This window comes from Carlito syrichta, unplaced genomic scaffold (genome assembly GCF_000164805.1).
Source record: "Carlito syrichta isolate Samal-C Ts95f unplaced genomic scaffold, Tarsius_syrichta-2.0.1 Scaffold308099, whole genome shotgun sequence".
NCBI classification, from domain to species: Eukaryota; Metazoa; Chordata; class Mammalia; order Primates; family Tarsiidae; genus Carlito; species Carlito syrichta.
Genome location: NW_007252195.1, coordinates 282147 through 304302, shown reverse-complemented (window position 1 = coordinate 304302; position 22156 = coordinate 282147). Strand labels below are relative to the sequence as shown.

Genomic DNA, 22156 nt, shown 5'->3' with positions numbered 1-22156 from the left:
CTGGCGGGCAAGTGGGTGGTGCTGCCAGTCGGGGATCAGCTGGAACTGTTGATCAGGTCCTCAGGTCTCCTTCATGTGGACAGCTGGACTTCTCAGAATAGTGGTGGCTAGGTTCCAAGAGAGAATGTTTTCATGAACATATGTTCTAAGAGGACAGACCCCAAATTCCCAAATGTTTGCTACTATATCAATCAAAGGCAGTCACATGGCCAAGCAAATGAGGGAGAAGATACAGAAAAATGTTGAACTATTGAAAGCCATGCCTTCTTGTAGGCTACCAAAGTAAATGACCTGCCACCAGCTTCCTCTTTAACCTGCAGCCAAGTGGCCTCTTGGGAAGACAACTCTAAGCATCGACATTCATAGCCTTTGGCCTAGTAATTTCACCTTTAGGGGTTTATCCTAAGGAAGGTATGTAAGTTCCCTTGGTCTATATCAAGGCTACATCTAGTTCAGATCCATCTAGAACTTACCCATAGACAAATTCTAACTTATCATAAAGATAGATAGCTGGTTAACGCAGGAGTTGGGATCAAAAACAGATTGTCTAGATCTAGAACTATATGCTTACTCATCGTACTATACAACCTCTCACCTAGAGGATGTCTATATATGGGCTGGGCACAGTGGTTCACATCTGTAATCCCAGCACTTTGGAAGGCCAAAACTGGAGGATCGCTTGGGGCCAGGAGTTTGAAAACAGCCTGGACAACATGATACGATCCCATCTCTAAAAAACTTTAAACAAAATGTTTTTAAGTAGGGGATATCTATATATACTCATGTTAATGATAACAGGTGAGAAGCTGATAATATACTTAATAAAAATAAGATTTGCATATAAGGCTAAAGGGCTACATACCAAAATGAAATATCTATGAATTAACATGTATTATTCTAATTTTTTAAATTATAAGACTACCTTTTATAAGCCCACTGTGCAAACTGAGTATATTCCTATATATATGTTTTATACATTTTTAATTTTTGCACTGATTAATACTGGTTTTCACTCTTTCATCTAAACATTGAAGAGCTGTGATGAATTGTGGTTATAATCCTACACGTGGAGACTCTCAGAAGAGCACTGGCTCTTTTCTCCCGCATTTACGCTGTGAGGATGTCTTGATCCCTGTGGTCTGTCGCTGCCTGGCAACTGCAGATGCAGACATTTACAAGAGGTGATCCTTACTGAAGGAGCTGCTCAGCCAGGGTTCCTGAACTGGCTTCCACATCACATTGTTACTTGTAATGACTTTGAACTCCATGCTCACAAGATTAGTTCCCATCACTCCCTCAAGGAAGTAAATGTTGCCCATGTCTGTCCCAGCTAAACCAGACTCCTGAGCTCCCACCCTCTTCCCTTTGGTGGGTCCTAGGCGCTGGTTCTCAACTCAGGCTTCGCTTGACACTCACTTCAAAATAAAGATGTGCAGGTTCCACCCCAGACCGAGTGAGTGAGATGTCCAGGTGTGGTCATGTGGGGAACGTGATTCTTAGGATTCAGCAAGTTGGGAAGGTAGAGAACAGAGTTTTGCGCTTTCAAAATGGTCCAAAAAAGGTCTTAGACTATTAATAGACAGTTTCCTTTCAGCATAAGCCTGTAGCGTTACGTAAATGTTCATGAACTGCTAAGAATGAATTTTCCTCTGCAGTAGAATTCTTCCTGCACATGCACAGTTCCATTAAAGGTTGCTCATTAAACCTTGTATGAGCTCACAAGTGAGTCTTGTTGCTAACTCATAACTGAAGAACATAGACAATGTGGGAAGAGTATATGGAACTACTTGGTTTAGGCATTAAGCTAGTCTAGATAATTTCTTCTGTTCTGTTTTGGATTTATACCATAAAGGATACTTTTAAAATAACGGGGAATTGTATCACTGGAAGGCCATGTCCTTATTTTTTTTTTATAAAGAAAGAAACTAAATACTTTGGCTTAGTGACAATCTACATTTCAAAGGTTCTCTAACTAAAAGCTTATTCTTCATTTAAATGACTTCTCCCCAGCTATATTAAGAGTTCATCTAGGTTATAAACCATATCTCCAGTTATTCATGCTGTTCCAGATTGGGTAAAACAAGTATCAAAAGTACTGAAGGGCGAGGTAATAGCTTAAGCACTCTCAGTTGATCTTTTATCTCTAGATGTAGATATTTGGAGAAATGCAGCTGTTTAATGAGAACTGTAATGGGGCATCCATTTACATCTCTTAGGATTGGTTGAATGCAGTATGGCCTCTTGGGTATACTTTTGATGTTGTTGCCAGTCTCTTTTCAAATGTACACGTGACACTATCTGAAGAAATACTAGAAACACCTAGTAAACATTTTTCTAATATCTATTGTTAAGCTATATCCAAGTGATCACATTTTGAGGCTTGGTTTTCTGCTTGGCTATCAGTGATAATCAGGTAACTTATAGGGTATCTGTGAGCTGCTGACTTTAATAGGTCAGCTTGTGTGTAAGACCTACCTTTTTGGAGACGAGTAATGTGGCAGTTTTCTGTGCTTAGGTTTGAAGGGAGCACTTGTTTTAGAGCTCTGTATCATGGTTCCAGAAATCTTTTCTGTAGTATATAATGTCCCTTTGGATTCTTGGTGATCTTACCCTGTGTAATTAGTGATACTTTTTGTGGAAAATGTCTGGCTTTTCCTTTATATAAACAGCAGCTTAAGAGTATCAGGCATATAGACATCTCTTTTAACATTTTGTTCCTTGGGAGTTTTCTTTCTGGTATATTATTAGAACACATAAGCAGCAACAAAATAATATTAAACACTTCTTCATGTTTTACTCTTTTTTTTTTTTTTTTTTTTAGTTTTCTTAATATCCAAAGGTCTTATAATTAGTTCTTCACTTTTTTATGAGTTAAGCAAATCCATCTCTATCTTGTAAATGGAAGGGCAAGCTTGACACTCCCTGAATTTCTCTTAGGGGAAGTACACATATCCATCACTTTGTTCTAGCCAAGTAGACTGTAAACACTCTTCTTCTGTTGTTTATTAAATGAAATTGTGAGCATCCTGCACTTACACATTTACAGATTCACACTGTCAACTAGGGAGTGGGGCTTGCCTGCAGTAAACCAGAACTGCTCAAGCAGTCCTCCTGCCTTGGCCTCCCAAAGTGCTGGGATTACAGGCATGAGCCACTGGACCCAGCCATACTAATCCTTTTATGGGAGAAGAACATCAAAGCAAACCAGCTTTTTGAGTAGCTGGGACTACAGGTGTGTACCACTACACCCAGCTAACTTTTTAATTTTTTTGTAGAGCTGGAAGTCTCACTATGTGACCTTTGCTGGTCTTGAACTCTTGGGCTCAAGCAGTCCTCCCTCCTTGGCCTTCCAAAGTGCTGGGATTATAGGCATGAGCCACCATGCCTGGCAAGTGTAGGTTTTCATTTGAGATTTTTCTTCTCCTCTATGTTGTTATTGTTTTTAAAATAGAGACAGGGCCTCTCTGTGTTGACTAGTCTCAAGTGATCCTTCCACTTCAGTTTCCTATAGTGTTAGGATTACAGGCGTGAGCCACTGTACCTGGCCATTTCTCTTTTATTTATCTATTTATTTATTTACTTTTTTGAGTCAGAGTCTTACTCTGTTGCCCAGGCTGGAGTGCAGTGGCACGCTGACAGCCACCACAGCCTCAACCTGCCGGACTCAGGTTATTCTTCCGCCTCAGTCTTCCAAGTAGATGGAACCACAGGCATACACCACCATGCCTGGCTAATTTTTTTTTTTATAAAAAGTCTTGCCAATTTGCCAAGGCTGGTCTCAAAACCCTGGGCTTAGGCAGTCCTCTCGCCTCTGCCTCCTAATGTACTGGGATTACAGGCATGAGCCACCACGCCCAGCTCATTTCTCTTTTAATGTGGATATTTATGGCTGTAAATTTCACTGTAAGCACTCCTTTATCTGCTTGTATGGTCTTTTGAGCCAGTCAGACATAGTTTGGTAATGGTTTCTAAACCTGTTGGGTATTATTCATCTGGGGAACTTTTTTTTTTCTTAAGAGACGAAGTTCTTGCACTTGCCCAGGCTGGAGTGCAGTGGTGTGATATGGCTCACTACAACCTCGAACTCCTGGGCTCAAGTGATCCTCTTTCCTTGGCCTTCTGAGTAACTGAGGTTAGCTGGGATTACAGGCATGAGCCACTGTGCCCAGTCTGGCGAACTTTTTTAAAGGGCCCATTCCCCTAGGTACTCTAATTTAGTTCATTTGAGGTCAGGCTGAAGACTTTAGGAGACATCTCACAGACCACCTACCAGTAATTTGGCCACACTTTTTTTACAAAATAGTGAAAAACAAATCATTCCACATTGAATAGAGTAGCGTTGGAACCAATTATTTTATTGTAATGATATGTGGCTTATAATGGAATTTTAGACATTGAGGAACTTATTTATGACAAAAATCAAAAATTTTTATCTTATATTTTCTGACGTGGTAACATGCAAAAGGATCATCGACATGCATTGCAGGTTCACGGACACACGTTGTGCAATAGTACTTTGTTTGACATCTCCCACCTGGTGTGTTTCTATTCGAGCAGACAGTACAGTCTTGTTTTATTTCTCCCACATTAATAATAAATCGTTTATTGTGCAGTCTGTGTACCCTGTGAAAGCACTTCACGCTACCTCTTTCTGCGTAACATCAGCTGATTTTTTTATGCATATCTCCGTATATATTCCATCTCCTTATTTGCTTTTTTGTGCAATTTGAATGGAAAACATAAAGCAAACATACATTTTTGAAAAATTTCTGCTGGCCTAAGTTTGTCCTGTATAATCATTAGCAATCTCTTTATGTCCCCTGAGAGAGGACACCTGGTTTGCTCGATTTACGATGTCCTCTCAGAGGATACAACAAAGGGTTAAAGATTAGCCAGGTTTGCGACCATGTGAAAACTCAGTGAGCTGTATTCTCAGTGCATTTTTGTACATTTTTCTATGTTTGTATTTTACTTCCATTTAAAAAATTGTTTTAAGCTACCCAGGTACTTTTGAGGCCTGACCAGTTTGAAGAACCGTTGATACCACTGATGTAGTGGTGGGGGTAACATATGGATTTAGAGCTTTGGGATTGACATTTTTGCTTTGACTTCCTAAGAATCCCATACATAGATGTGATTTTATTTTGTTTTTCTTTATTTATTTTGAGTCAGAGCCTCACTCTGTCCCCCATGCTGGAGTGCAGTGGCATGCTCACGGCTACCACAGCTCCACCTCAGCCTTCCAAGTAGCTGGAACCACAGGCACACAACACCATACCCAGCTAATTTTTTTATTTATTGTAGAGACGAAGTCTTGCCAAGTTGCCCAGGCTGGTCTTGAACCCTTGGGCTCAGGCAGTCCTCTCTCCTCGGTCTCTCAAAGTTATGAGGTTACTGATTGAGCCACTGTGCCCAGCTTTTGGTTTTTGTTTTGTTTTGTTTTTTGAGTTGGAGTCTCACTCCGTTGTCCAGGCTGGAGTGCAATGGCACACTCATGGCCACGGCAGCCTTGATCTGCTGGGCTCAGGTGATCCTTCCTCCTCTGCCTTCAAGTAGCTGGAACTACAGGTGCATACTACCATGCCTGGCTTATTTTTTGATTTATTGTAGAGATGAGGTTTCACCATGTTGCCCAGGCTGGTCTCAAACCCGCCGACTCAGGCAATCCTCTCATCTTGGCCTTCCAAAGGGCTGAGATTACAGGCTTGGGCCTCTGTGCCTGGCTTTTTTTTTTTTGAGTCAAATTCTCCGTCACGCAGACTGGAAGTACAGTGAGACAGTCAGGGCCACTGCAGCCTCGATCTCCTGGGCTCAGGCTATCCGTCTGCCTCAGCCTTCCAGGTAGATGGGACTACAGGTATATACACCATGCCTGGCTAATTTTTTGGCTTATTATAGAGATGAGGTCTCACCATATTGCCTAGCTGATACTGAATTCCTGGACTCAGGCAATCCTCCTGCCTCGGCCTCCCAAAGTCCCGGGATTACAGGTGTGAGCCTCTGCGCCCAGCCGAATGAATTGTTCTTCATGCTGCCCCTTAACCTTACATGCAGCTACTCTGTCTTCTGCTTTTGCAGTAACTTTTCTGCTTTTCTTTCTCTATTCAAAGGTGTCATTTTTCTCTTCTAAGATGTTTGTTAGCTCCTGGTGTTCACGGGTAGATAACTTAGCCTGATATTCAGGGTGCAGTGTAGCCTTTTTGCTTTTATTTCCCATCATCTCCTGTGCTTTTGCGTGTCCAAGAATTGTGCTCTCCTCCACAGCACATAAGCTAAAATTGGAATGATACAAAGATTAACTTGGGCTCCATAAAGCATTCCGTATTAAATAGACTATCCAAGAATTGCTTACTAAATATACCCTCTACTTGCTTCCTCTGCATTTAGTTCACACAGTTTTCGCCATTTTTTTTTCTTTTTTGTGGGGGGTGGGGTCTGAGTCTCACTCTGTGGTCCAGGCTGGAGTGCAGTGGCAAGATCATGGCTACCACAACCTTGATTTGTAGGATTCAGGTGATCCTTCTGCCTCAGCCTTCCAAGTTACTGGAACCACAGGTGTGTGCCATCATGCCCGCCTACCTTTTTCTTTTTTTTGATTTATTGTAGAGATGAGGGCTCACCAAGTTGCCCAGGCTGGTCTTGAATCCCTAGACTCAGGCAGTCCTTCCACTTCAGCCTCCCAAAGTGCTGGGATTACAGGCATGAGTCACCGTGCCTGACTGGACTGCATCTTAATTATTATTATAAATCATGATTCTTCACCTTATCTAGCACTACACTTTTAAAAATAGATTATCAGTAAATAACAGTTGAGTTTTCCCAAAGTGTTAGGGAAAAAACAAATTTGTACTCTTTTCCTCTCATTTTATAAACGTTAAGTCAGTTGAAAGTGACCAATTGCGAGTTTTTTTTTTTGAGTTGGTGTCTCACTCTATCACCCGGACTAGAGTGTAGTCCGGCCACTGCAGCCTCGACCTGCTGGGCTCCAGCGATCCTTCCACCTCAGCCTTCTGAGTAGCTGGAATTACAGGCATGTGCTACCACGCCTGGCTGATTTTTATTTTATTATAGAGATGAGTTCTCACTAAGTTGCCCAGGCGGGTCTCGAACCCCAGGCTCAGGCAATCCACTCACCTCAGCCTCCCAAAGCGCAGGATTACAGGCTGAGCCACCGAGCGCGGCCCAATCATGAGTTTTTTTGTTTTTTTTTTTTTTGAGTTGAAGTCTCACTCTGTTGCCCAGACTGGAGTGTAGTGGCCGCTCCTGGCCACTGCAGCCTCAACCTGCTGGGCTCCGGCGATCCTTCTGCCTCAGCCTTTCGGGTAGCTGGGAATTACAGGCGCACGCTACCACGCACAGCTGATTTTACGGGTTTTTAATCAACAGTGATAGTTCAGTGGCTTAAACAAAAAATCCTTGTGTTTTTCTCTTGTTTATTTTGATAAGTAAGTTGAATTAAAAGTCCTTTTAATAATCAGGAAGAAGTTGAACAGACAAGATTGCCCCTCTAAGTGTAAGGGGCAACTGGTATTAAGGATTTATTGAAGGGAACACTAAAGCAGTCCCCATACAAAAAGAAATCGTGGCCAGCTAAGTAAAACCATTCCTTAAACTTTGGATCTGTTTAAAAATACATATAATTTATCAAACTATTAGCTAATCACAGAAGGGAAAGAACTTTTCTCCTTCTTACCGCCACTTCTCTTGAGAGTGAATCAGATATAATCACGATTGTGTCAAAAGTTCAAAAGGGAAAATGGAAGGGAAAATGAGCTGAATTGGCACCTCTCCCTCAACATTGTACCTGTAAGCTTGATATGTTGTTTCAGAGATTAACTTTATAGACTTCCGTACCCAGAAGTATGAAAATTCTTAGGGAACTCTTTTCACAAACTTGATCTTAACATATTGAATAAAGAGAGCAGTTAATCCCTTTTGTAAAGAAATTTGAGAGGAGGGAATTCAAAATGTAAAATCTCACCTGCAGAAAACATTCAACTCTGTAAAGGCCTTTCTATCTTTAGACACTTACAAAGACTTAATATTTTAATGCGAAAGGGTGAACTTGGTTAAAAAGCCAATGGGTGAAATTAGAGAGAAATAATCCAGCGCTTTCTTTCTGGGAATTATCATTCTGCTCTCCAGGGGACCTAGTTTTATTCCATTGCGGGGAATGAGAATACCTCTCTGTACAACAAGCCAGCATCTTTAAATATAAGCTTGACTTTTAGTATAATAAGAGTCTTGTTAGGTGCAATTTTGCCCTTAGTCATTAATACAATGAACAAATGTTGTGGTTACCTGGGAAAGAAAATTCAAGTGCTTTTTAAACCTCTTGTGAGATTTGGTTTCATGCTTGAAACCTATACACTGATATGCCCAATAGCATCTGTTGAAGATTCTGAGCTATAAGGTATACAACACAGAGAAGTTAATACACTTTGGAAAAAATTGAGACCACTACAAAATGGATTTAAGGTCCTGAACAAAAAGCTTTTCTTGTGCTGAATGACAACTGTTTACCAGTGGCATTAAGTTTAACAAATGAATGGAATTTTTTTAGGAGAGAATTTTACAAGATGATGATGTCCCTAAATACAAAGCGGGAAGCCGTCTTTCCTTCAGGTGCATTTTTTTCTCCAAGCTGTGAAACAGCTTGCAGTTCTACAAGTACAAAGACTGAATTAAGGACAAAATATAACCTAAGAGAATATATCTTGTTAATATTTATTGTTTACTAAGGCATGGCTTATTATGGTTTATTAATTATGTTAGATCATTTTTGTCTCCTACAAACTTTGTGATATTATGCACGTTTTAAAACCTGTTTTTTGGTTTTGTTTTGTTTTTTAAGACAGGACTGCAGTGGCACAATCACGGTTCCTGCAGCCTCAATCTCCTGGGCTCAAGCGATCCTCCTGTTTCAGCGTCCCGAGTAGCTAGGACTAGAGGAGTACACCATGACACATGACTAATTTAAAAAATTTTTTTGTAGACACAGTTGCCGAGGCCGGTCTTAAACTCTTGGGCTCAAGCAAATCCTCTCCCCTCTGCCTCCCCACATCCTGGGATGATAGGCATGAACCACTGCACCCAGCCTAAAATATATTCTTGGATAAAATACTGATATTGTACCACTTCTGCTAATAGTCTTTAGTTATAAACCATTTTTTATTGGATTTGGTAGCATATTTTTTCTTTAAAAGAGATCTAGTAAAAGATAAAGTCTTTCTAGTTACTTTTTTAAAATTTAGAAGTGGCAACAAGTAGCCTTTGCAGTCTTGTAAAGAACAGGGTCTCCAAAAAATTTTTTATACTCCAATTAATCTCAAAGTACGGGGGCATTATGTTTTTAGGTCTCAAATCTGCCCCTGCCTATGAAGCTCTGGACCTATGAACCTGGTCTACCGAGCGACTTACTAGTGGTAAGAATACAGACATGACAACACTTTCCTGGCTCTTTTTAGCATCTTTTAGATGAATTTAAGAATAATGCTTTATTCGTGTTTTTCATAATGTCCCTTCTAACCTAGTTCTCACAGCAAAGTGTTTTGTGTTTTCTTTAAAAGTAGGTAAGCGGGCCTGGTGGCACAAACCTATAGTCCCAGCTACTCGAGGCTGAGCCAGAAGGATTGCTTGAGCCCAGGAGTTTGAATCTAGCCTCGGCAACATAGCGAGACCCTTTTTTTTCCCTTCAAGTCAGTCTCACTCTGTTGCTCAGGCTGGAGTGCAATGGCACACTAATGGCCACCGCAGCCCCGACCTGCTGGTGATCCCTCCACCTCATCCTTCCAAGTAACTGGAACTACAGGTGTGCACCACCACACCCAGCTAGTTTTTTAATTTATTGTAGAGACAAGGTCTCACCATGTTGCTGAAGCTAGGAGACTCTGTCTCTTAAAAAAAAAGAAAGTCTAGGTCAGTAGTCAGTAATAGGCATTGAAACATAAGTTGGGATTTTGATATAACAAATGAACACCGAGAAAAGAAAATGTAAAAAATAAAATTAAAAAGTAGGCAAGGCGTGTTCCACCCCCATAGGACTAGTGAAGCTTCATAAGAGTCAGAGCCAGCCTTTTCTTACCCCTGCTTAGTTTACTTTCTTTTTTGGAGTAGGAGTCACTCCGTCACCCAGGCTGGAGTGTGGTGGCATGCTCTTAGCTACCGCACCACTGCTGGGCTCCATGCCACTGCTGGGCTCAGGTGATCCTTCCACCTCAGTCTTCCAAATAGCTGGAACCATAGGCGCACACCACCATGCCCGGCTAATTTTTTGATTTATTGTAGATACAAGGTCTCGCCAAGTTGCCCAGGCTGATCTTGAACCTTGAGACTCAGGCAATCCTCTTGCTTCTGCCTCCCAAAGGGATTACAGGCATGAGCCATTGCGCCCAGCTTATTTGACATTTTTAAAAGCCCCTGGAGATAATAGGAAAAAATGACCTGTATCTATGTAAATAACTCCAGGAAGAATGATATGCAAAAGCATACATGCAAAGGTGCATTTTAAAAGTTGTATTCTTATGTGAATAACATGCTTGTCAACAACTAGCAGAATTTTACTTTGTTATGGGTAGAATGTCACCTTCATAATCACCTCCATGGTTTCTTATGTTGTGGTTACCAGGCTTGCCGTGTTACCAGTTTGCAAGCCTAGATTCCTTAGTGTGCTTCAATTTAGGAGTAACTTTTCTTTGTTTCAGACAAATCTACCTATTTTCAAGCTGAAGGAATCTACTGTTAGAAGACGATACAGTGACTTTGAATGGCTTCGAAGTGAATTAGAGAGAGAGAGCAAGGTAAGTTATGTGTAATGCAACTCGAAAGCAAAACATTCCAGGTGTTAATGTTTGAGACCTCTTGGGACAATGATCTTGAGTCAAATAGATAAGCAAATAGAACTGCTTTTTTCAGATAGTTAAAGTCATCTTATTTCCTGGAAGGAAGAGTCTTTGTAATTTTTCCTTAGAGCTGTCGCTCATCTACTTTCATGGCCCGGCTGAGGCCTTATTGACTCACACTTGAGTAGCGCTTCTTAGAACCTCCTTTCTGTTACTTCCTTTCCCTCAGCATCCTCATGTACCTTCCCTTCACACGCCTTGCCACGTTTCTCTTCCATGTACATTTCATAAGTATTAGTATATTTCCAATTTTGTTTTACTCATAACACTTTTTTTCATCATTGCATGTATATTCATCTAACAGAAACTTATAAAACAGTAATTACCTTAACCTGTGTGATATGTGCTGATACTACTTTTTAAATGGTGGCCATGGTCCACTAATGGGTTGCTACTTACCACTGGAAAAACAGTTGTCTTGTTAAGAGTTGTCTTCTCGAGATTATCTCCTGAAAGCAAATCGGGGGAGACCTGGGAAGGATCTTAAGTTCAGGAAGCTTGGATTGCCATAGAAACAGCGACCTAAGAAACACACATTCACCAGGAGAAAAATCAAATTGGTTTGGATTTAAATTGGGTCCACAACCCTGACACTTGAGGAAAGCTCTGCAGAGGGCCTCCTCAAGGTAACATCTCAGAGCTTGCCTGATCTGACCAGCTCGGTGAAGGACATGTCCTTTTGGACCGACAACAAAGACCAGGAGGCAGACAGAAGAGGACGAAGGAACCGGGTCGTCTTCCATCCAGGGAGCAGCCCCCCAGAGCCCAGTGTCCACATCCTGGTCTACACTCGCACTGAGGTCCCCACCAGTTCCCCACCCTCAAGGAGGTTCCGGACTATCAAGCAACCTCTCCATCTTCCTCCTTCAAGTTGTGTTGTCTCATTTCGTCCCCACCAGCACAAAAGACTAAAAAATAAACCAAACCTACCTGTTTCTTCCGAGCAGTATGTTTATGAGTAAAAAGTCTGATTTAAAATATTTTAAATGGTGGCAAGTAATACTATGATGCTTAGCAAAGTCTGCACGTTTTAAAAAAGAATCCTTGTTATTTCAAGGGGTTTCCTATTGGTATCATTTTAGAATGAAATTCAAAGATAAAATCCTGCAGCCTGGTTGACAAGGATATTTTTAGAGGAAATGCTGTGGTAGACCAAGTACACCTTGGCTCTGGTATCCGCTTTCTTAAGTTGTTCCTGACTGTCAGCTCCTTCTCTTCAAGTCACTATATTTTCTTTTTTCTTTTAAAGATGTGTGGTATGGCCGGGCTCGGTGGCTCAGCCTGTAATCCCATGCTTTAGGAGGCTGAGGTGAGTGAATTGCCTGAGCCTGCGGGTTCGAGACCTGGCTGGGAAACTTGGCGAGACCTCATCTCTACACTAAATCAAAAAATTAGTGGGCATGGTAGCGTGCGCCTGTGGTTCCCAGCTACTTGGAAGGCTGAGGCGGAAGGATCGCCAGAGCCCAGCAGGTCGAGGCTGCGGTGGCCGGGAGCGGCCACTGCACTCCAGTCTGGGCGACAGAGTGAGACTCCAATTAAAAAAAAAGATGTGGGGTACAATTCAGGGTTAGGCATACAAATGTTCATTATGTAAGTACCCTTGTTGTTGAGGTATGCCTCCCCTCCCCTGGCAGTTTCCCACTATTGCCAACCCCAGCAGTTTCCACTACTCCAAATCCCGCCCCTACCCTCCTGTAGCAGTTTCCCACTACTGCCAATCCCTTTCTTATAGTATTACAATAGTTGTTCAAGGTCTGCTTATGAGTGAGAATATGTGATTGTCAGTTCTTTGTTTCTGTGATAAATCACTCAGTATTATAGACTCTAAATCCATCCAAGTTGCTGTAGATTTCATAAGTGTGTCCTTCTTCATGACTGCATAATATTCCATTGTGTACATGTACCACATTTTTTAAATCCAGCCCTCTTTCGATGGGCAGCACGGTTCCATGTTTTTGCTATTGTGAACAATGTTGCAATAAACATGCGTGTGCAAGTTTAAAAAAAAAATTGTCTTCTCTTAGAAGAAAATTTGACTTTGGCTCTAAAGTACATTAGAGCAAGCTCTCACTTTGACGTGTGTCATGTCAGCCCTATCTCAGAAAGATATCAGTGACATGGAGTCCTAGGAAGGCATGGTGTGCATAGAATACAAAAAGTTATCTTGTGACTGAAAGCAGTAGAAAACAGTAGGTATGGAAGGAGCTCTGAACTAGATTAAGGCTAGTTTGTGACCAGGTGCGGTGGCTCTCACCTATAATCCCAGCACTTTGGGAGGCCTCAGAGGATTGCCTAGGCTCATGGGTTCAAGATCAGCCTGGGCAACTTGGTGTGACCTTGTTTCTACTATAAATAAAAAAATCAGCCAGCCAGCTGGACTTGGAGCCCAGCAAGTCAAGGCTGCTGTGGCCGTGAGTGTGCCACTGCACTCCAGCCTGGGCGACAGAGTGAGACTACAACTCAAAAAAAAAGGCTAGCTTGTGCTCCTTTCTGAAGTTTAATAAGCTAAAAATGGAAGGAAAACATTCGCAGCCAGATAAATGTGACTACATATGAGGGCAGCATACACAAATCATAGCATTCCATCAAAAATGTAACAAAAAAGTCTTACTCAAAAAAATAGTCAAATATGAAAACTTACGAGTAAAACTAGAAGTATAAAACCCATGTAATGAAGGCTCCTAAAACCTCCCTGAAAGACAAAAGAAGACCTTAATCAGTGTGATCCTATATCCCTGGTTTGGAATATTCACTTTTGAAGATCCATTTATTATGCAAACATTTGAGAGCTCATTCTTTTTGTTCTCAGAGGTACAGCTAGAGTATCTCTGAGAGTTGCAAACAAATTAAGGCTTCCCTTTTATGCTGCTTACCTTCCACTAGGTACAGTAGGTGGTGGTGAAGAGGAAGCAGGGAGAAACAGTAAAATATGTAGTATGTTAGATGGTGGTAAGTGCTGAACACACAGTTAAGTGACGGGGGAGGCCTCACTTAGGTGACATCTGAGCGGAGACCTGAAAGAAGGAAGAGACAGTGTCTTCTAACTATTTGTAAATGCATAAAATTCTAGTAGCAATTTCAGAGGGCGTGTTTGTAAACTTGCAGATTTATATAGAGCATTAGAATCAGAGAAAGCTCAAGAATAGCCAGAAATGATTTTCAGTATATAGAATGAGCAGGTGTTCTACTGGATATCAGAACATATCTTAAGGTTATAGTTAGCTGGGTGTGGTGTCTCACACATGTAATCCCAGCATTTTGGGAGGCTGAGGTGAGAGGATGGCCTGAGACTAGCTTGGGCAACATAGCAAGAAACTCATCTCTACAAAAAATTTAAAAATCAGCCAGGCATGGTGATACATGCCTGAATTTCTGGCTACTCGGGAGGCTGAGGTAGAAGGATCACCTGAGTCCAGGAGGTTGAGACTGTGGTAACCATGATCATGCCACTGCACTCTAGCCTGGGTGACAGAGTGAGACTCCTACTCAAAACAAAAAGGCTACATTAATTAAAACAGTGGTACAGTGATGCAGCACTTAATGATGGGAGTACATTCTAAGAAATGCATGCATTCTGGCTGGGCATGGTGGCTCACACCTGAAATCCCAGCATTTTGGGAAACTGAGGTGGGAGGATTGGTCGCTTAGGACCAGGAGTTCAGCCTGGGCAAAATAGTGAGATACTGACTCTAGAAAAAAGAAAAATTTTTTAAAGTAAAAAGGAAATAAATCGTTACAGTTTACTTGTGCAGACATAAGCATTTACTTACACAAACCTAGATGGTACAGCCTACTTCACACCTAGCTCTATGGCATAGCCTGTTTCCCTGAGACTACAAACTTATACAGCTATTACTATAAAATACTATAGGCAGTTGTAACACAATGGGAAGTATTTACACAACTAAGCATAGAAATGGCACAGCAAAAATATGGTATGAAAGATGACAAATGGTATAACTGTATAGGGTATTTGCCCTGTGGAGCCTGCAGCACTTGAAGTTGCTCTGTGGAGTCACTGAGTGGAGAGTGACATTCTCGTACGCTCCCGCAGACATTCTAGACACTATACATGTATGTATACAGTGTTTTTCTTTCTTCAGTAATTAATTAACATTAGCTTACTGTAATTTTTTTTACGTAATAAACATTTTAATTTTTTTTTTACTTTTTGGCTCTTTTGTAACAATATTTAGTCTAAAACACAATCACATTGAACAGCTGTACAAAAATATTTTCTCTCAATATCCTTATTCTATAAGCTTTTTTCTATTGATTTTTTTTCTTTTTAAACTTTGTTGTTAAACAGAAGACACATACACACATACAAAAAGCCAGAAGACACAAACACACACATTAGCCCAGACCTGCATGAAATCAGGATCATCAAGATGTCTCCAGGCAGAAGGGATTTGCCATTGTCATGATCTCATGTGGTGCATCTTTGACCAAAACACCATGTGTGGTTCATGGCTATGTTGCTTTAGGGTTGGGCAAATAGGTTTGTGGAATGTAATCGAGTTTAAAGTCTGACCATGTATTTATAGAGAATTTAGTTGATACCAAAAACAACACTGTCATTCATTGGGAGAGGAATTCAGCAAATAGAGTTGAAACATTTGGCTATTTGGGAGTAAAAATTTAGAACAAACTATATACAAATTGCAGATTTAAATGTACAAAACAAATTAGAAAAGTTTGGGGTAATGAAGCCCTTTTTTTGTGACCGTGGAGAAGAGTATTGAAAGACTTTGCTTAACATAGCACATGGCACACTGAAATGTTTAATAAACAGTCACTGAATATATACTTTCCTTTTTTTTTTTTTAAGGAACAGCTTTATTGAGATATTCACATGCCATACAATTTACTTTTTAGAGTTTACAATTCATTGGTTTTTAATACATTTACAGAGTTGTGCAACCATTACTAGTCAATTTTAGAACATTTTATCACCCAGTAAAAGAAACCCCACACCTGTTATAGTCACTGCCGATTTCTCCCCAGCCCCTCCTTACTCAGCTGTATGCAGCTGATCTACTGTGTAGATTTGGCTGTTCTGGGCCTATCACGAATGGAAGCACAGCATTGTCTGTATTTGGCTTCTTTCACTTTGCATGTTTTCGGGGTTCACCCTGTTTTGCATCAGTGCTTCATTTCTTATTATTTCTAAATGATATTCTATTGTATGTGTTTACCACATTTTATTGATCCATTCATTATTTAGTGGACATTTGGGTTGTGTTCCTATTTTTTGGCTAATATGAATAATGCTATGAACATTTGTACACATGTTTTCATTTATTCTGGGTATTTACCACAAGTGTATTGCTGGGTCGTATCATGACTCTTTTCTACCTTCTGAGGAATTGCCAGACTGTTTTTCCAAAGCAGCTGCACCATTTTGCATTCCTGCCAGCAGTGTATGGGGGTTCCACTTTTATCCACATCCTCACCAACACTTGTTATTACCTGTCTTCATTTTATTTTATTATTTCATAGATATGGGGTACAAGTGAGGATTAACTACATCATCAGGCTGCATGCAGGTGAAGTTTGGGCTTCTAACCAGCCCTCAGTACCCCAGTAGTGGGCCAAGTCCCCTTTGTGTTGTCACTTGCCCCCACCCTCCTCCCTCCCTCGTGCCTTCTTTATTATGGCTGCCTTAATGTTTGCATTGTGGTTTTGATTTTCATTTCTCTGATGGCTAATAATGTTGATCATTTTTTCATGTACTTATTGGCCATTTATGTATCTTCTTTGGAGAGATGTTTGTTCAGATCCATGCCTGTTTGAGATATTTATCTTTTTATTGTAGAGTTGTATCTAGACTATATAAAAGACTCACAGGTCCCTTATGATTGCAAACATCTCTCAATCTGCAGGTTGGTTTTCATGTTCCTGATGTTGTCCTTTGAAGCACAGTACTTCACATTTATTTATTTTTTATTTTATTTTATTTTTTTTGAGTTGGAGTCTCACTCTGTTGCCCAGACTGGAGTGTAGTGGCTACTCCCAGCCACCGCAGCCTCGACCTCCTGGGCTCCGGCGATCCTTCTGCCTCAGCCTTCCAAGGAGCCGGAATTACAGGCATGCGCTACCACGCCTGGCAGATTTTTTGATTTATTGCAGAGATGAGGTCTCGCCAAGTTGCCCAAGCGGGTCTCAAACCTGCGGGCTCAGGCCATCCACTCACCTCAGCCTCCCAAAGCACGGGATTACAGGCTGAGCCACCGAGCCCAGCTTAGTACTTCACATTTAATGTTAGATCAGATATCTTGGGAGCTGAACCTATGTGAAGGTTTTGTGACTATTACAGTATTGCTGAATGCAATGTAATCAAGTTATTGTGTAATATATTCGTGCTTTTAACTAAGATCTGTTCAACTAAACTAGAGTTAGGTGACATTGATTATGGTTAGCTCTCTTAGCTTTTGTTCTGGTGTGCTTTGGCTTTCAGTATGTTATGTTTACCCGCGTTTTCCTGTCTGCTTCTCACTCCACATGCACACACGCATCTCTGGGTTCATGACTTTTAAATTGGTGTTAGAACTCTAATTAGATCTTTTCAGACTGCTTAAGCAAAAACAATTTAGTGTAGAAGAGAATCTTTGGGATCTCAGCTTGATAAGCCATCGTGGATTTTGTAGGTCGTTAATGCTTGTGTACACCCTCACCATCCCTTTGGAGCATGATGTTAGGAAGAATATATTTCTCCCAATGACAATGCAGAGTAATCTTTTCCTAATTTTTTTTTTTAATTGGAGTCTTACTCTGTTGCCCAGGCTGAAGTGCAGTGGCACACTCAAAGCCACTGCAGCCTCAACCTGCTGGGCTCAGGCGATCCTTCTACCTCAGCCTTCCAAGTAACTGGAACTATAGGCATGTGCCACCACACCTGACTTGTTTTGTAATTTATTTATTATAAAGATGAAATCTCAGCAAGTTGGCCCAGGCTGGTCTTGAACCCTGAACTCAGGCAGTCCTCTCACCTCAGCCTCTCAAAGTGCTGGGATTACAGGCTTGAGCCACTGCACCCGGCTCTTTTTCTTAATTTTCATGCTAACTTCCACCCTGAAGTAATGGTCTTTTATTTAATATACTGTTAATTTATTTTAAAATAACAGTTGTGTAGATACACATTTCTTCCCTGCCTGCCAGAAAGGCATTCTGCTGGAACTTAGTGGCCAGCATCTCAGTTGTAAGATGCCTGCAGATCCTTTTTTGAGTTGGAGTTTCATTCTGTTTCCCAGGCTGGAGTGCACACTCATGGCCACTGCAGCCTCGATCTGCTGGGCTCAGGCGATCCTTCTGCCTCAGCCTTCCAGGTAGCTGGAATTACAGGCACGCTTCACTATGCCTGGCTAATTTTTTTATTGATTGTAGAGACGACGTCTCACCAAGTTGGCCCGGCTGGGATTGCAGGCGTGAGCCACCACAGCTGGCTTGCAGATCTTAACTCTTAATTTAACAGATGCTGCATATGGGAGAGATTTGGGAATGCTAGAGCAATCCTATAGAGAGAATCCTTGGTGTCTTCAGCATTGGTCATCTGGGGAAAGTAAATCTAGGAAGGGTGCCACTTCTTGTGTTTTGTTCATCTGCATGAAATTGAATTGATCTTTTCCCTTTTTTACCCTATTGAATTTTGTTATAGGATAAACTCCTAGGTATAGAAACTCTGCATCAAGGGTTTAAAGTTTAAACTTTATTAGTTTGTGTGTGATTTGCTTTATACAATGGCTCATGCCTGTAATCCCAGCACTTTGGGAAGCGGAGGTGAGAGGACTGCCTGAGCCCAGGGGTGGCTCACAAGTCTGGGTAACTTGGCAAGACCTCGTCTCTACAACAAATCAAAAAATTAGCCAGGTGTGGTGACACACGCCTGTAGTTTCAGCTACCTGGAAGACTGAGGCAGAAGGATCACCTGAGCCCAGCAGGTCAAGGCTGAGGTAGCAGTAATCAAGCCACTGCACTCCAGCTTGGGCAACAGAGTGAGACCCTGACTCAAAAAAAAAAAAAAAAAAAAAAAAGAATGGGTATGATTTACATTACTGGTGAAAAGGAATACGTTTTTATATATCAGTTTACTATTTCTATTTCTCCTAGGTCTTGTTGTATGCTTATGCATTTCTTTGTTTCAGTATAGGGATCCAGCTACATGGTTGGTCTAATTTAACAAATATTTGAGCTTCTGTTGTATGCTCAGATTTTCTTCAAATAACCATAAGAAGCCTCAGACAGGATCCTTGATTTGAAGGCATTAATAGAATGGATTGGTGGTTCTTCGCTAAGGATATCTTGTCCCCCAGGAGACATTTGACAATGTCTGGAGGCGTGCTTTGTTGTCTCCACTGGACGTGCTGCTGGCGTCTGGTGGGTAGAGGCCAGGGAAGCTGCTAAAGTAAAGAACACACAAGAAAGCCCCAGGACAAAGCTCTAGGGCAGAGAAACTAGACTGGCCTCTGAAATAGCTAGATGATATCCAGGAATTCCCAGAAGGGAGCAATCAGCGTGAGCTTACCCTTGATTAGGCTTTGAAAGGAAAAATTGGGGATGTTACCACCGTGTGGGAAGGAAGAAATGTCAGGTCTTTGGGAGAAGGTGACTTACGTGCTTCTTGGGTGACGAAACAGAAGAGTGGCAGGAGGTAGAGTTGTTGATTATTTTTTCATCGCCTCATGCACAAGTAGGAAAGGCTACATGCCGATGGTGAGAGACTGGGTGTGGTGGCTCACTCCTGTAATCCCAGCATCTTGGAAGGCTGAAGCGGGAGGATTGATTGAGCCCAGGAGTTTGAGACTAGCCTAGGCAACATAGTGAGACCTTGTTTCTACTCAAAAAATCAACCAGATTATGGTGGCACGTGCCTGTAGTCCCAGCTACTTGGGAGGCCAAGGCAGAAGGATTTCCTGATCCCAGAAGGTCAAGGCTGTGGTGAGCCATGATCATGTCACTACACTCCAGCCTTGGCGACAGTGAGACTCCACCTTTAAAAAAAAAAAAAGATATTGAAGAAACTCCAGAATTCTTATCTACCCATGTTTCAGAGAGAATACTGTTACCATATCTTCATTTAATTGAGGGTTAGTTGATTTTGATCACTGCCGTTCCCTGTGCAGTAAGGCATCAGAAGTGTCCAGATAGGATCAGAAGTGTCCAAGGAGCACAGTAACCTTTATTTCAGTATTGTGAATGTTCTTTTTTGTATGCCTATGCTTTGATAAATCCCCCCCAAAATGATCTAAGCTGTTGGCCCTGCCTTTGGTGAGCTCTGGTATGATGGGCTATCCTGTGTTGGTTATCTTACCTTCAGAGCATTGGGCCTTTTTTCAGTGTGTTTGTTTTGTTTTGTTTTGTTTTTTGAGTTGGAGTCTCACTCTGTCACCCAGGCTGAAGTGCAGTGGCACGTGCACAGCCACCGCAGCCTTGACCTGCTGGGCTCAGGCGATCCTTCAGCTGGAACTACAGTCACACGCCACCACACCCGGCTAATTTTTTTATTTATTGTGGAGACGAGGTCTCGCCAAGTTGCTCAGGCTGGTCTCAAACACCTGGTCTCAGGCAGTCCTCTGCCTCCTAAAGTTCTGGGATTACAGGTGTGACCACCACTCCTGGCCAGTATGTTTCTTTACTGTTACATATTTAAATGGTGTGAGAGCGGGGTGGCTCCATGGTGAGGCTGGGCCTTGCCTTCGTGTTGTGTCCTGTACTTTCACCACTGTCAGCTTGCTCGAGGACTAACTCGTTCCTACTGTTTCAGGTTGTAGTTCCCCCGCTCCCTGGGAAAGCATTTTTGCGTCAACTTCCTTTTCGAGGAGATGATGGAATATTTGATGACAACTTTATTGAGGAAAGGAAGCAGGGGTTGGAGCAATTTATAAACAAGTAAGTGCTTTCTGTTCCTCAAGGCGTTGGGGTGACTTTAGGCAGCGCCTCGTAATGTAGAGTGAAACTAATACTGCCTTCCTCTGGGCCTCTTCCTGACTCTCTGTATCATTTCAGCAAAGTAAAGTATTTGACAAGTTGAATATCATATGATAAATATTAACATGCTTGAGTGATTGAAATGAGTATCTTTGTGTTGACCTAAGTTTTGTATTTGTTTTTCTTGGTTAATTTATGCAAATTACATTTAAAATTACAGCATTTAAAAAATAGTTTTACTTATGATTCTTTCTGATTTAAGGTATGTTCTAGCATGAACAATAAAACTTACAATACACTTGCAATCATCTTGTTTGATTGCAGATGAAGGTATTATCAGCATGTCTTGTGTAAAGGTGCACATTTTTAATCTTCTTGGTAAAATGTATTCTTTTGAAAATGTAAGAAGACTGAGAATTGATTCTCTTTTAGTTAAAATAAATTTTTTAAAAAGAGTTTCTAGCCGGGCTCGGTGGCTCAGCTTGTAATCCGGCGCTTTGGGAGGCTGAGGTGAGTTGATTGCCTGAGCCCGCGAGTTTGAGACCCGCCTGGGCAACTTGGCAAGACCTCATCTCTACAATAAATAAAAAATTATCCGGGTGTGGTAGCACGTACCTGTAGTTCCAGCTACTTGGAAGGCTGAGGTGGAAGGATCGCTGGAGCCCAGCAGGTCGAGGCTGCCGAGGCCGGGAGCGGCCACTGCACTCCAGTCTGGGCGACCGAGTGAGACTCAAACTCAAAGAAAAAAAAAAAGTGAAAACAATATAGAAAAAAGTATAAATACTTCATTAAGGAAAAATAGAGTTGACTTTTGAACAATAGGAGGACTAGGGTTGCTGATTCTGCAAACAGTTGAAAATTCATGTACAATGCGAGAGGTACCGCCCTCCAAACAGAATTTATTTATAAAAATTTGTGTATTTATCCTTACATGTTTAAACTTCAGTCACCTTCAAAGTACTCCATTTGATGCAATACACCCCATCGAGATGCTTTTCCCAGTGTTCAAAACACTTGCTGAACGTGTCAATTTTGATGTCTTTTAGTGCATCTGCCACTTTTTGCTTCATTTATTCCACATTAGGAAAACATTTCCCTTTGAAGACTTTTTTCATTCAGGGAAACAAAATATAGTTGCTGGGGTAAGATTGGGTGAATAGGAAGAGTGGAGAATGGGGGTCATGTTGTTTTTGTTAAAATACGGCCCAAACTTCACTTGCGCAATGATCATTCATGTACCTAACCTTGAATTGTACCCCATATCTTTGAAACCAAACTAACAAAACAAAAATACTGCTGAACGCTCAGTGCAGTGTGGGCAGTTTGTT

The 22156-nt window shown here is 41.5% G+C and overlaps 1 protein-coding gene across 4 annotated transcripts in view; it reads left to right on the top strand.

Moving 5' to 3' along the window:
• Positions 1-22156, top strand: part of SNX3 (sorting nexin 3) — a 53985-nt gene that overhangs the window by 28818 nt on the left and 3011 nt on the right. For 3 of the 4 annotated variants that reach the window (XM_008064890.2, XM_021715970.1, XM_021715969.1), the window contains exons 2-3: positions 10704-10799; positions 20665-20789. In XM_008064890.2, coding sequence (XP_008063081.1) covers positions 10704-10799; positions 20665-20789 — 221 coding nt within the window. The remainder of the gene's footprint in view (positions 1-10703; positions 10800-20664; positions 20790-22156) is intronic. The other variant, XM_021715971.1, reaches the window with a different exon arrangement.